At 37.5% G+C, this 13,901-nt stretch overlaps 1 protein-coding gene across 13 annotated transcripts in view; it reads left to right on the top strand.

Moving 5' to 3' along the window:
• The window catches only part of METTL8 (methyltransferase 8, methylcytidine), a 102,631-nt gene that overhangs the window by 61,660 nt on the left and 27,070 nt on the right, over positions 1–13,901 (top strand). The window contains exons 1-4 of one of the 13 annotated variants that reach the window (XR_008577553.1): positions 106–196; positions 838–950; positions 7,370–7,525; positions 11,927–12,018. Coding sequence is in view for 9 of the 13 variants with exons in the window: in XM_054829320.1 (XP_054685295.1) it covers positions 125–196; positions 838–950; positions 7,370–7,525; positions 11,927–12,018 (433 nt within the window). In the remaining 4 variants the exon portion in view is untranslated. Of the gene's footprint in view, positions 1–105; positions 411–624; positions 752–837; positions 951–7,369; positions 7,526–11,926; positions 12,019–13,901 lie in introns of those variants that run through there. The other 12 variants (XR_008577552.1, XR_008577551.1, XM_054829320.1 and 9 more) reach the window with 12 other exon arrangements.

Here is a 13,901-nt window from a genome sequence, read left to right as displayed (position 1 = left end):
TATTAAATAACAAACACCAGACGACAACAGCCTAGCACCAGCACCGCCTTCCCCCCGCGGCCCGCTGGGTACTGTAGTTTTGGCGGGCGGAATTCCGCGGCGCGGCCGGACTACATCCCCCGCCATGCCCCGCGGCAGCCCGCTGCGGCCGCGTGGGTACCCTCAGTCAGCGGGCGGGAGCAGGGTCGTTCTCCCGGTACGGTGGCTGCTGCAGCGTTGCCGCTGGTGAAACGCCGCACGAAGGATCGCGGGGCAGGAGGAGGGTCGGTGAGAGCCGCCAGCAGTAGTGGCCCGCCGGTACCGGCGGAGCCGCCCGCACAGCGGGACCTCTGCCCCAGGCCGTGCTCCGCTGCCTTTCCCAGCGCTGAAGGGACTGAAGTAAAAGCAGTGCGCATCGACATGCGGGGCGTGTAAATGGAACTATTTTACCCGTTGCCTTTATTTAAAATAAAGGCAGGAAAGTTTTGTTAGCGGTAGTTCAGCTGAGAAAAAGTGGGAACTTCTATCTCCTTTCTTTTCATCGCTGCCTGCTGAGAGCACAGCCCGCCGGCGCTGGGCGGCGGGGGGGGGGGGGGGGGGGGCGCGGCAGGGGCGGCGCCCCCTGGCGGAGAGCGGGGATGCTCCCCGCGGGGCGCGGGGGAGGGTGCCGGTGGCGGGTGCCGGTGGCCAGCGGTGCCGCGTGCCTGTGGCATCGACCACGAGTGATTTTGGAGACTGCTGCGTTGAGTGGAGTGTATCCGGACTTGTGTGTGTGTGTGATTTTAAAGGATTTGTGTAAAACTCCAGGGCCAACGGCAACTTCTTGAGATGCATGACGCTCCATTTTTATATTTTTAGAGCAATGTCCCAAAAGTTGTCGCCATCATCAACGGCTACTTGCCAGCAGAGCAACTGAAGTCTGTGGAAGGACTCGTTTCACTTCCTTGCCAGAGGCCAGGCGCCCAAATGGGGTAATGTGGAAGCTGCTGATCTGTTATGTGTTTCTGTGTGTGTTCTTCAGGATCTCTGAGCGGAACCTTTAATCTTCACTGATACTGTAACAAAAGACAGATTCCTGTGATTTTCTGGTGCTCTGCAGTTATTTGGTTGAAGTGAACTAAACACACAAAACACGATGGTTGCAGTTGCTCCTCCGAAGAGCGGGTTAGGACAGTATGCTCTGCGTACTGTCTGGTGGATCTGCAATGTTGCCAGTGACGTCAGAGCTGATGGGGCAGGGTTCTATTATTAAACAGAAAAATGTGGTTTGTGTTGAGACAAATCATCTTTTCTTGGGCAATATGGTTACATGCTCAGTATTTTGTGGAAAATAGGTTTGAAAAACAATTTAAGTGATCGAAAGATCTATTTGGAGACTTAAATGTATGTTTACTGTGTATGTTTAAGTACACATAAAGTCAACACAGCTCTTTTTTTTTTTTCTTTTTTCCTTCCTACGTAAGTACCAGCCAGCAGAGGGTGCACAGGTTAACAAGGAAGCCTTATTTCTGAGCTATGTTTAACATTGATGGCTTCCTCTTGATGTTAAACTTGTGAACAGGTTAATTTAGTAAATCAGTTTTGTGTTGTATTCTGCTGTATAAATAACAGGAAAAGATGTGAATTAACTCATGGAAAAAGGGGGAAAATAGGGGGAAAAAGTAAAGATTGCACAGAATACTTGAGTATTTAAATCCCATATCCTACAAACACTCATTGATATGTGCGAAGCCAACTTCTCTGTAAAGTTAAGTAAGTGTACAGGTATTTGCAGGATTCTAGCCTAAAGAATTATTTATGAATTTTCCTCTATGTTATGCAATATTTAGGAAATTTGTACTAGGAGTGACTGGTATCTTCTTAATTTCTATTATTCAAATTATTTCAGTCAATAATATTTATAATTACACTTTCTGAGTGTGCCTTTAGTAGGTGTTACAAACATGGAACAGCAGAATAAATAACACTGAAAATGTTACTATAAATAGATTCAGTACAAAAGTGGAAATTCCATTCCAAGAATGATTCTAGGATATCAAAATATAGTTTTAGCTTCAGTTGGAATGAAAGCATTCTTCACAAGTTGAAGTGTTTTGAATTCAGTTAAAATACTTTATCGAAGCTTCATTTTTAAGGCAAAATAGTCTTTGATAGTGAAGTCAGAACACCTCTATTATAAATTGTAATAATGCAATTTCAACAAAACACTTGTTCTGATCAAAACAAAATCTTTCAATGTTCAAAAAATAATAAAAATGTTTGAATCTTTGAAGTGTCAACAGAATTGTTACTTTTTAAAAAATACTGTGATTTTCTTGAATCAGCATTTTTTTACAAGCTTCTGTCAGAATGTTTCATCACCTGCGTTTGCAAGTGAAAAAAGAAATAGGAGCTCAGGTTTAGTTTAGGACAGGACAAATTACATCAGTCACCTGTGGCAACTAAACTCCACATTTTATCCATACAATTAATTCAAATAAAATGCTTTTGTTAGTTATTTCATGTTCACATTAATTGATTAAAGACTCAGTAAATAAAATACATCTATATTTCTAAGGAACCTGTTTCTTTCTTCCTTGTTGGCCATTCATGGCTCCCTGCTCTTGCAGTTGCCATTATTTTATCCTTGGTTGCATTTTTTTCAACTGTCTTCATTAGATTAAAAACATATTAACTGTTACAGTTGATTCCCTCAGTACTGCAGAGAAAGCTTTCTTTGCTTCCACTGTCTTCCGAGATCAATAGAATCATATGCCAACAAGAATTAATGTTGCAGTTCATAGTCTCAATTGAAGAACATTTTCCCTTTTCTATAGCAATGGTATGATTGCTTCTTAAAAATAAAAGAATAAAAATACAATTATAAAACCTGTAGTTTTATAAGATATTGCAAAAATGGTTTCTATAGCAGAATAATTCCAACAGGAGTATCAAAATGGAGAATAGTGGCTGAGAAACAATTCTCAATGAATAAAAAATTAGGGAATTAAATAATATTTTTTTAAACCCTCGAGGACTTTCAGCTCTCTGCTTGTCCCTAATAGCTCTTTGTCTGCTTTCTTACTTTTAGAAGTGCTGATATAGTACCTACATACATGATTTTATCCTAAATAATGTACTGTTGCTGATCTCCTGGGTGTATGGTGATTCAAGTAAATGTTTTCAATAAATAGTCTTATCTCCCTCTCTCCCTCCCTCTACCATTGTATAAACTATTTCCTCTTTGCTTGACTTTTTAACAGGCTACCTGGCAGGTGGTGTAAGAACAGGTTCTTCTTACTCAACTTTTCCGTACATGTGGTTAAAATCATATCTGATGGGGTTTATTTGTTTTTTATCTGCTGTTGCTTTTTAACCAATGTTAACTGCGTTGTCTCTACAGGAGTCAGAATAAATAAAAATAATTTTTTGTTTTTCTTTTCCCCTTGGTAGTCAGTGCTCTGCAGTAGTTTTACTGAAGTTGGTGTGTGCCCACAGGGAGCCTGCATCATTCCCGGTGATGATGCATGAGAAGGAAAAACAGTTGAGAGTTTTAGATTTGCTGAGTTGGAAAAGTTGCGAAATATCCTATTGTTTCAAATGTGCACAGGGGGATTTTTAAGTATATCATTGAAAGACTAATCATGAAGCCCCAAGAGGGCATGTTTAGTCACTTGGTAGCATAGAATAGCATTTAGCATTCACTTAATGAATGAGTCTGCTTGATAGTAAAGTCCTCTCCTCCTCCTCTCCCCCCCACCCCCCAATTTGAAATATTAAGAAATATTAATACATATGTGTTTTAAAAATAACCACTGGTAATTCATAGTTACACCTTCTGTGTTATTATCTCGAAGAATTTTTCACTCAGTATCCACGATGGCCACTTGCATCTGTTTTGTGTAAGGTGTTCTGAGTTCTGGTAGCGTTTGGTGATAAATCAGCAGCACTTTACAGGAGAGTATTGGGCATTAATTGTCAAATGTTGCGTAGATAAGCTTCTAGCTGCCAAGCAGAAGACATAATTGTATGAAGTCAATTGTTTCCACAATACTTTTCTGTCTGGAAATCTAACATAAGCTGCACGTACTCTCCCTAATATAGCCTATATTTTTTCCTTTGTAATGGAGGCTCTACAGGTAGGCTTAGTGATTGGAGATGGAAAAAGTTGTTAGCTTTGTAGCTGGAGATCAGTCAAATGTCAAAATATTTTCATCCAATAAGTTCATTGAACTGGGTTCTTGGACAAAAATGACAGGTTATTTCTGTTCTGGGTTTTGTTGTTGTTTTCCCCTCAGACATGTCTTTCAGAACTGATACTTCTCAAGGATTGTACTCATCAGTGAAATGGTTTATGTATGTTTTGGTGTGTAAGTCCCTATTTAAAAAACAAGGTTGGAACAGTTCTTTTCTCCTGTGTCTTTAGTTTTTCCTCTGTGGATGTGACTGCTCAGAGGTTTTAATGCCAACATCAATTAGAAATGTATTATTTCAAGTCAGTTGATGTGTATACTTTCTTCTGTATGTCCACCTTCAAAAAGCTGTACTAAAGGTGCTGCGTTAGATTGTTTGGGGAAGGGAGGAGCTTTAAGGCTGTTTTATTAAAGTTTTTGAACCAAACTGAGGACCTGATCTGTATTTGTAACAATGACAAAAATTCTTAGGGCTGAAAGGCAGTGCTCCCTGGGGAGGGGGGGCGGGGAATCTTCCTTGTTGCTTTTGAGCATGGGTACCAAGAGTGTTGTTTCTTTAAAGTATTTTTCTGAAAAATAGTTATGCTGCCACAAAATATAGGCATTTTTAATATAAGTCAGTTTCATGATAATATCCTTAATGATGAAGGTTGAATTGCTTTGATTAATAACAAAACTTAAAGCCTTCCTGACTGTGGCTCCAAACAAGGAAATAACTCCTAACTCTTTCAGACAACATTTCTTGCTGTCATGGCTTCAGGGTATGATCATCTTATCTGACAAAGAGAAAGGGTGGTTGCCTGTTTCATTAACAAAATCAATTAGTGAAACAATCGAGCATTGACTCGCTTCTGAAAATGTAGTTTAGGCTTCCAAGCCATTTAGATGCTTTTGGAACTTTTAGTAGCCAGATTGCCCATTAATCTCATGATCTATGGATCACACTAACTCCCAGGGATATACATGCATATCTCCAAGGAGTTCCTTCACGTTTAACACTGGATGCAACAGTAAACTTCAGTCCCCCACCTACCCCGCTCTCCTTGCATTTTCTTGATGTTTCAGAATTTGTCAACTAAAATTGTGCAATTATCACCCAAAGGATCGCATTCTTATAAAAAGAGCTGCATCTCTGGATTTTAGTGATGCAAGATCATCTTAGTCATCTGACTATAATTCCCATCTGTGCATCTTTTCATGTTCTTACTGAGATATTTAGAAAGCCAAAAACAATTATGTGACTAGCCTAGCAGCTGAATCATTGTATTTTATGTTGAATATCAATGCTGGCACAGGAAATGCAAGATACTAACTCAGGTCTTTTTGAATGATTGAAGGAGGAAGAGGATTTGTAAACAGTTTGCAGTGTAATGATGGAATCTTTATCCAGGCATTTCTATAATTTAATAATAATTTTAGATCAGATTGTGGTTTGGGGGGTTTTGCTATTTGTTTTTGTTTTCAAGAACATTGCCCTTATGTAAATTACACATTTTGCAGAAATTGTCATGATGTGTTAATTTTCATGTCTCATAATTATAATTTCATAATAGTCCATGTATGTTAGCAATTATGCATTGTTATGAAAACTGCATACATATTTTCAAAACCAAAGCATGAACAGTTAGTAGTAATTAAAGTATAAACTGGAATTGGTTTAGTTGTTGAGACTAATTTTTAAAAAAAGCCATAATAAACTTGTTAAAATTAGAAGAAGTTTTAAGTTTTTAATATCACTAAATGTTACATTTTCACTGTATGGCGATGCCCTGTATCCTGGTAACATTGCAGTCCCAGCAGCCAAAATTTACCAGTGGTTTTATTTGGCATTGACAGCCAAAAGGCAAACTCCATTTTATTTAATCTTTGATGAATAAAAAGAAATTTAAATATTTTTCCTCTTTTTTTTTCTGTAGGCTTAAAATGAATAAACAATGCCCTTTTTAAAGCATGACTCATTCAAAAGTACACCTTAAATGAGGAATTGTTCATTTAATTGAAGTCATTCCTTTGTCAGACTTGGTATTGATGTGTACAAATTAATCTCTTTTATTCACAGTATAAGACTTGTGATTAAATAGTACTATTTTCCTCAAGATAAAAATCTTCATTTTGTAACCAATTCACACAGAATGTTTTCTAATAATGTCTGTATTTAAACTATGCCTGTTCTTTTGTAACTACATTTTGTATTTCCAGTGCATTAAATTTTTATGTGTGGTTTATACAGAAGCAACAGTTGTGGGGGGGAGGGGAGCAGGAATAGGACTTACAGTAATTTTTGAAGTCATATGCAGAGCACTTGAAGGAAAAAAGAACAAAGGCACATCAGGATAAAAGTAGTAGGAGGGGTATTTCGTTTTACTCATCTCCTAGAAAGCCTACATTAACAAGAATATACAAAAAAACCCCCAACCACCTCCCCCCAAAAAACCAAACTAAAAAACCCCCTAGAAGACAAAATGCTGGTACTAGGTACGCGCACTTGTTATCTTTTATTGTTAATGCTGTATGAAGAGATTCCAAGTAAAGTAAAATATAGTAGTATAAGACAGAATTATACATGTAACAGAAGAATCTCAAGTACTTTATAATTTTGCATGAATAGAAATTTAACATTTTAAATCATTCATTTCAAAGAGGGCATTAAACAGAGATCAGGAGAATACATGGCAGAAATTTTGGAAGGCTTTCTGGTGTGTAATGTTTACACTTTAAAAAAATAAAATCTTCCCTTTCCTCTCTAAAAGCTTAAAACTACAGTCACAGTTCTAGAATGAAATCTTTTGAAGATGGTTACCTAGTGAGTGGGGTGAAAAATGTCAATCTCAATGACAGTGTGTACCCACTAGAACAAGTGGTTTCTTTACTGATCACTTCTTGCTTGCCTTCTTAAAGGTACAATGTCAAACTTGGTTTATTGTTTTATTGTATATTTATTTTTCTTTTTTTTTCCCTGCCTAATGGGACTTTGAAATGATACCAAATAATCTATCTTTAAACTGGTTTAATTCCAGCAGCCTACTTTGGGATTATTTGGGCTTTCAGCACACTGAAGGGATGTTACTACTTTCTGAAAAGCATTTAAATTGATATTATAGTAAAATATTATTACTAAAGTTGATATTGGTGCTTGATTATTTGACCAGTTTCTCATGAAAGTGACATAAACAATTAAGTTACAGCAAAACTGTAATTTGAGTTAATTCTGTTTTCAGGTCTCTGAACAAAATGAATTTCATTACAAGGCTTTCTGCTTTATGTCTGAGGAAAAGCAAGATGCAACAGAGGCACCAAAGTACGAGACGACCAGCTGTTCCACTTGGATCACGGATTTTAACTGATCCTTCTAAGGTTTTTGAGCATAACATGTGGTGAGATGTTTCTTCACAGCTGGTTTTCATATATGTTTGTATATGATTTACTATGGTGAATAATGGTGTGTCTCTGTGTATATATAACAATGAACTGCCAGGAGAGACGTGTTAAGGTAGCACTGGAGAGAACTCGAGACTATCAGCAGTAACCTGACAGTTACGAGTTCTCAGTGACTTGCGTAAACAGCTGCTGAGCAAGTAGTTAGTCATGGAGTGAAAGGCAAAATATTGTTATAGAGCAGTAATGAATTAGGAGACAGAAAGTGTGGAGGGTAAGTAGTCCATGTTAAAATGGCAGGAAGTTAGTAGTTAGGTACAGTAACATTGCATACTGGATTAGCGCTGTATTCTAAAATTGACACCATTTCAAAAGGTACATGTAAATTTCTTGTATTCTTCTAAAGGTATACTGAAGATGTTACAGATAGTTCAGCAGAGATTTCCATGCAGTGCACAATTGTCAAAGAAAGTAAACTGAATTTTAACATAAATAAGTGATGTAATAGCAGAGAAAACATTATCATGTAAATATTAACAAGCATAAGAATTGCCCTGATTTGCAGCAGTACATCTCCTTCTCTGAAAGGTATTTTTATGATTAATGGGGGCTCAGAAATGAGTGAGAATGCTAGTCAACACAGTGGGGAAAAATGAGATTGAAAAGGCTAGGATTTTTGAGCATGGAAAGGAGATGATTACAAAACAGTAAGTGTTACAGGAAGTGTTAGAAGGGTAGAAGAATATCTAAATCTATCTAGAAAGTAGAAGAACATCTAAGTAAGATATTTGGAAAACCAGGAATTTTTATTCCTATAGTTCATAACTTAAGAACAAAGAATAATTGATGAAAAGTGGGGAATTTAGAAGCTATACAAGAAATTATTTTCTACATAATTTTAAAATATATTTGCTGCCACACACCATTTTTGAGAGCAAGGATTTAGCAAAATTAGAAAAGCAACTGGATGTGGCTAATGATAACCAATGGGTAACATAACATAGGAGTAACAGAGGACAAGTTTCAGGGCTTAAGCTTACTTCATAAAAGTAATCTGTAGTTCTTATACCTTCCTCAGAGGTGTCCACTGCTGGCAACTGTCAGAGAAGTTACTGGGCAGGCTTTTGTTCTGAAATGAAGTTCCCAACTTGCTGGGTTTTTAAAAATTATTATTCTTTTCAGTAGTCCATTTTAATTGTTAATTGGTCCATTTTACTTTTTAATCTAAATTAATTCAAAAGTTTAATAAAATTCTGATGAATAAAAAGGTCTTAAGAGAAGAATATGACATGGAAGATTGTCTTCTGGTTAATAAACTAATAGCTTCATTACTCTTTTTAGTCTGTAAATTTAGGCTTAATTCATGAGGTAAGATATGCAAATAGATTGGTCACCTATTACTGTTTTCTAAACTAGACGTCCCCAAGCCATGGTCCCCAACACATACCACTTTAAGGCCAAATCTGGAGTTATCCATAATCCTCTAAGTTCCTTGGTCAAGGAAGCTGGAAGCTGGCTGGTTATTGTGTTGAAAGAGGGTAAAGTTTATCTCCGTGTTTCATAAATCTATATGCAGTGGAGTTCTTAAGCATCTTCCAGACTCAGGACCTCCTGCTAGGTGGAAAAATCCTTCACTAGTGTGAATGATGATTCAAATGTAGGCTATACAGTCTAGGTAGGAGAAGATTTTAATAAAAAGGTCACCCTTTTTCTGTAACATTGTACTTTGACAAAACTCAGTTTTGTTTCATTTTTTTAATTTCCTTCCAAATAAATGATCATGTGTAGCTTCAGTTTTTCTTGCTAGCATTCGATGACAGTCTAATACAGAGTTATCAAACTACGATGCAGGTGGTTGGTATGGATCGTGAAGATGGGATTGAAAGGAACAGGGTGGTTCAGAAAGTGGATCTGCAGATGAATCGACGTAGCTCAGAAGGGAAAACAGGTGAAACTGAGTAGGAGCAGAGGTTGCATGGACGTAAATCAAGAACCTGGCTATGAAGTGGGGGGAGTCCTTGGATCTGAAGCTCACTGAATCAGCAGGGTTCTCAGTGGGGAGATAAGGAAGATCAGGATGAGTGGTGGTTGAGCTAAATAGACCATGCAGAGTGAGCATAAGAGATTCATCTGCCCTACCATTGATGTATGAGGATTTATGTCCTTTTGTTTTCCACTGATCAACTTTGGTACTTCATAAAACGGCATCCTTCTTTTCTCCTGTGTGTGAATTGGCAGGGAGCCAAGAGCTGCTACCATTGCTGCTAGGAATACTAAGCAAATTAAATTTGGGAACTAATGCTTTAGATATTTGCTGTGGTGCTTTTCTGTCATTTTGAGAGAGAAGTAATGAATGATGCTAAACACTGGAGCAAAAAAAAAAAGTCTGCTTCTATTCAGGTTAGTAATTGGCATAGTTTTCACATGTTAGTTTTCAGAGATAATTAAACTCTATGTTAGCAAACAAGTTAATGGAAAAGGGCTAAGTTGAATAAGCTGAACTGAAAGTAGCATCACTTGATCTCATGTCAGGCCTACTCATGTTAACAGTTCCTGGTGTGGTTAAAATGGATAGCTTACTTTGCTGCTGACAATGTTCAGCTTAAAACACTGCTGTTTTTAAACACTCACGTGCTTAGAATTCTTCTGTGTTCCTGACAGCTTGTATTGCTGAAGGAGCTCCCTTATTTGAAGCATTCAAACTATGTAAATAGTTTGCATAAGAACTATGCTATGTCCCCTCTTTTTCAGATTTTGATCAAGAAGTGCTGCTGCAGTCCTGTTGTTTGGGGTATTCCATATAGAAATTTCTAGGAAAGAGCCAAAAGATCTTTCTCCAACTTCATGAATTTCCAAGCAGGGACAAAAGGAAAAAAAAGTTGTTGATGAAGATGGAGGACTTCAGGCACCTATAGTATTGTGTGTAGAACCCTTAAGGGCTCTGACAGACACATGATGATGGATTAAAAATGATCAGTTAAAGCTTACACCACAGCAGGTCATCTGTCAGAAGGGCTGACTGTATATTACTGCCATCTGAATAGTCCTTGGTTTCAGCTTGCTAGAATAGGCAAGGTCAAAAATGGTGATAGCAGTGAGGGAAGCAAGTCTTTCCAAGAGGATGGCTGCCTAGTAATGCTTCAGTCATTCAGTTTTATTCTACTACAGCATGTCTGTCAGAGCCTTGACACTGCACAGGAACATTTGGTATACGAACAAATACAGGAAGGGGAGAGGCAACCTGCTGGGGACAATAATGAGAAATATTTCAGTAAAGATGCGGAAATCAAGTCTGAGGCAAGCAGACAAATACATACCAATTAGTCTCCCACAATTAACAAAAGAGGAACAGTGAAGGTCTAAGAATTAAATTACCTATATGTCACCAAGAGGGGAACAGGAAGATGCTTGTTAGCTTTTAGAGACAATCAACTCTTTTCAAGTTGACACCTTGTTCCTTTTCCCATAGTAACTGATGGAATTTTAGTCATAGGCTTTCAGTTGATTGATTTCAGTAGGATTAGGATCTAATAGATTACTTGAATTATATTATCTCATTTAATCTGATTTCTAAAACTGTTGTGACTGGACGATTTGGAAGGATAGCCAATTTGCATTTAAAAGCTGCCGGCAACACATTTTTGGGCACTCCTCATTGTGGGCCAATTCAAACACAGAATCTGCAGGGAAGGCACTTCAGTCATCAGGGTCAGATCTTGGCTTGGTTCTGTGACCATTTAATGGATTAATATAACATTTGGTGAACCACTTCACATATATGTAGATAGCGTAGACTCTGGAACCATTGCAGCACTGCTTGTCTTTTCTTATGAATGACTCATTCTTCTTTTTTCTAAATGTTTCCTGTCTCTGTTACCCAAATAAGTAAAATCTTGTTCATCAATTCCACCTGTTCCACTTGAATAGGTGGATTATGCTCCCTGGTTCAGGAGTAGCCGATTTCCTTTGCTAAATGACCTTTGTTCCTCATCATAAACATTAGTAATGTGAGAAGTTTCTTGCATCAGGGTGTTTGTTGATAGGTCTATTATTATATCCAGCTAAACACAATTCTAATGGGATACTCAAAATACATTCCTATAAATGCACTCAGTTTACAAGATATGTGTTAATCCTATTATTAAGAAAAAAATGCATACTACTTCAGTCTCTTTGCAGTTGGAAGATTTTTCTTAATCACTTGAGTTTTACCTAACTGGTAATTAATTTTTATCTATCATGCATTGAAACTTAGTTTTTAACTGTCAGTCTCCTTGTGGTCATTTGCTTGCATTCAAAAAGAAAATGTATTTGAGACAGTGTAGCTAATCTGTGACTGTTTGGGAAAAACATTATGGAAAATCCTATTTAAAGACTGGTTCTTCAACTGCCTTTTGTAGGGACCACATGCAGTGGTCACGAGAAGAAGAGGAAAATGCCAAGGAAAGAGCAGCAGAGAATTCACTTGTGAAAGTCCAATGGGAAGACCAAGGTAACAAATTCATAATGGCTTAAAAATTCATATTTTATGCTATTAGAGCGTTTAAAGATGCTTTAAAATCCAGGAACACTCTTTATATTTCTGCTTTCTCCTGTCTAAATTGGTTGGTTGGTTGTTTTGGGTTTCTTTTCCCTTCGTTGCCTCAAAAGATTGTCTTAAAGTGTTGTGGTTTTTTAGCAATTCAGTTACTTCTTTGAGCAATTTTGCATTTGCAGGGGCAATAGGCTCTTTGTAAAACAAGTATATCAGTATGGTGCAGTTGCACATTCTGGCTCCTTTTGCAGTTCTTCAGCATAAAACTCCTACCACACAGGACTGTTACTTCATCAAAGGGAATGAATTTAGAGCCAGCTAGGGTGATGGGGATGAAAGTTCCCATGTACAATATTCAAATGCTTTTTAATGATTTGTGGACTGTTTAGAGAGCTAGTGTTTGTACATTGCGCCATATTTCAGTTAAGTGCCATGAAAGTTGTGCTTGTCCTAGCTGGTCCCAGCTTGCTGCTTTGGCCAGGCTGAGCTGGGAGTGCTTCAGGAATCAGTGAGTTCGCTTTGTCTGGATGGTGTTCCAATACATCATGCAGAGTCTGCTCTGTAAATGATTAAGGAATTTCATGGCTGTCTTCAGAAGGGAAACTTAATGTATTCTGCGTTTCTGAAGAATGATAGCTCTAGGTTCAAACTGGCAAACCAAACCCTAGACTAAACTCTAGGTTAGTTATGTATACTAAACCTGGAGTATCAGCCTGATAGTAACATAGAAGACTGGACTCTTAATTTGTTCCTTTATTAGAAAGATATTCTGAAAACAATTACTTGGGTGTCCTGGGCCTCAGTTTACTCAGCATGTCTTGAACCTGTCAAATCAGATAGTGTTATTATGATCCTGTGCTCAGTTTCATTGATGTACCTAGGGCACGTGTTGGAGTTTATTTGAATTACCTGGGAATGTGTCTTGGATTGTGTGCTCTTCATCACTTTGAATGCTCTGGGATTGTCATCCTGCCTCTTTCTGTTAAGTCTCTCATTCTTTATCTAAATACAGGAGTAAAATGTTTGGTTTTGAAAAATGACATCTAATATTTTCATTTGGTTTGTATAAAAAGTTGAAAAATAGTTCATAATTGGAAAGTAAGCTGTGTGACCATGTGGCTCATGGAACCTTTCATTCTTCATCTACAATCAATTAGAACTTAGTTTGTGCTGGTGAGAAATGGAATAATCAGGCATTTGTCTATTGCCAAGAAATACCAGAATCCAAGGACATTTCCTATGAATGCCCCTCTGTTTAGAACTTGAATAGGTGAGCATTGCTGATAGCGTTCCTTCAGAAAGCTTCAGCTTCATTCTGCAAGTAGAAGTACATTTTGGCCTATTTGTGTAAACAGTGAACTAGGCTGAAGCTAATGAGCAGGTTATTTTGAGGCCTTGGAAACTACAGTAAGGGAAAAAGACAAGACAGATTTCAACAATACTATTACATCACTAAAATAGAATAGTTCTGGTGAGCATCATTAAGAGAAGTTAAGCTGAATGAACTCATGATACTACCTTTAGGAATTTGATTTACTTACTAGCATGTCCAATTTCTTCTCAGGCATGCGTGCTAGTGTTGAAAGATTCTGTTAAGGAGAAAAATCAATTGACTAAGTAAGGGATTTTTTGTCTCAGAACGTTATACATTTATTAGTTTTGTCCTTTTAACATGCTTTTGGAAAATTTAGTTGTCGGGCTACTTAAATATACAAAATGAAACAAAAAAATTGATTATAATAATACTGCATGTGTGGTTATTACACAGTGGTGCACGAGTGATCAGTGAAAGAATGGAAAGTAAAGTGTTCTTTCACTTGAACCTATGTAATACCACACAA

This window comes from Grus americana, chromosome 6 (genome assembly GCF_028858705.1).
Source record: "Grus americana isolate bGruAme1 chromosome 6, bGruAme1.mat, whole genome shotgun sequence".
In the NCBI taxonomy this organism is placed as follows: domain Eukaryota; kingdom Metazoa; phylum Chordata; class Aves; order Gruiformes; family Gruidae; genus Grus; species Grus americana.
Note: the sequence above shows the minus strand (reverse complement) of the source record. Positions and strands in the feature narration are given on the sequence as shown.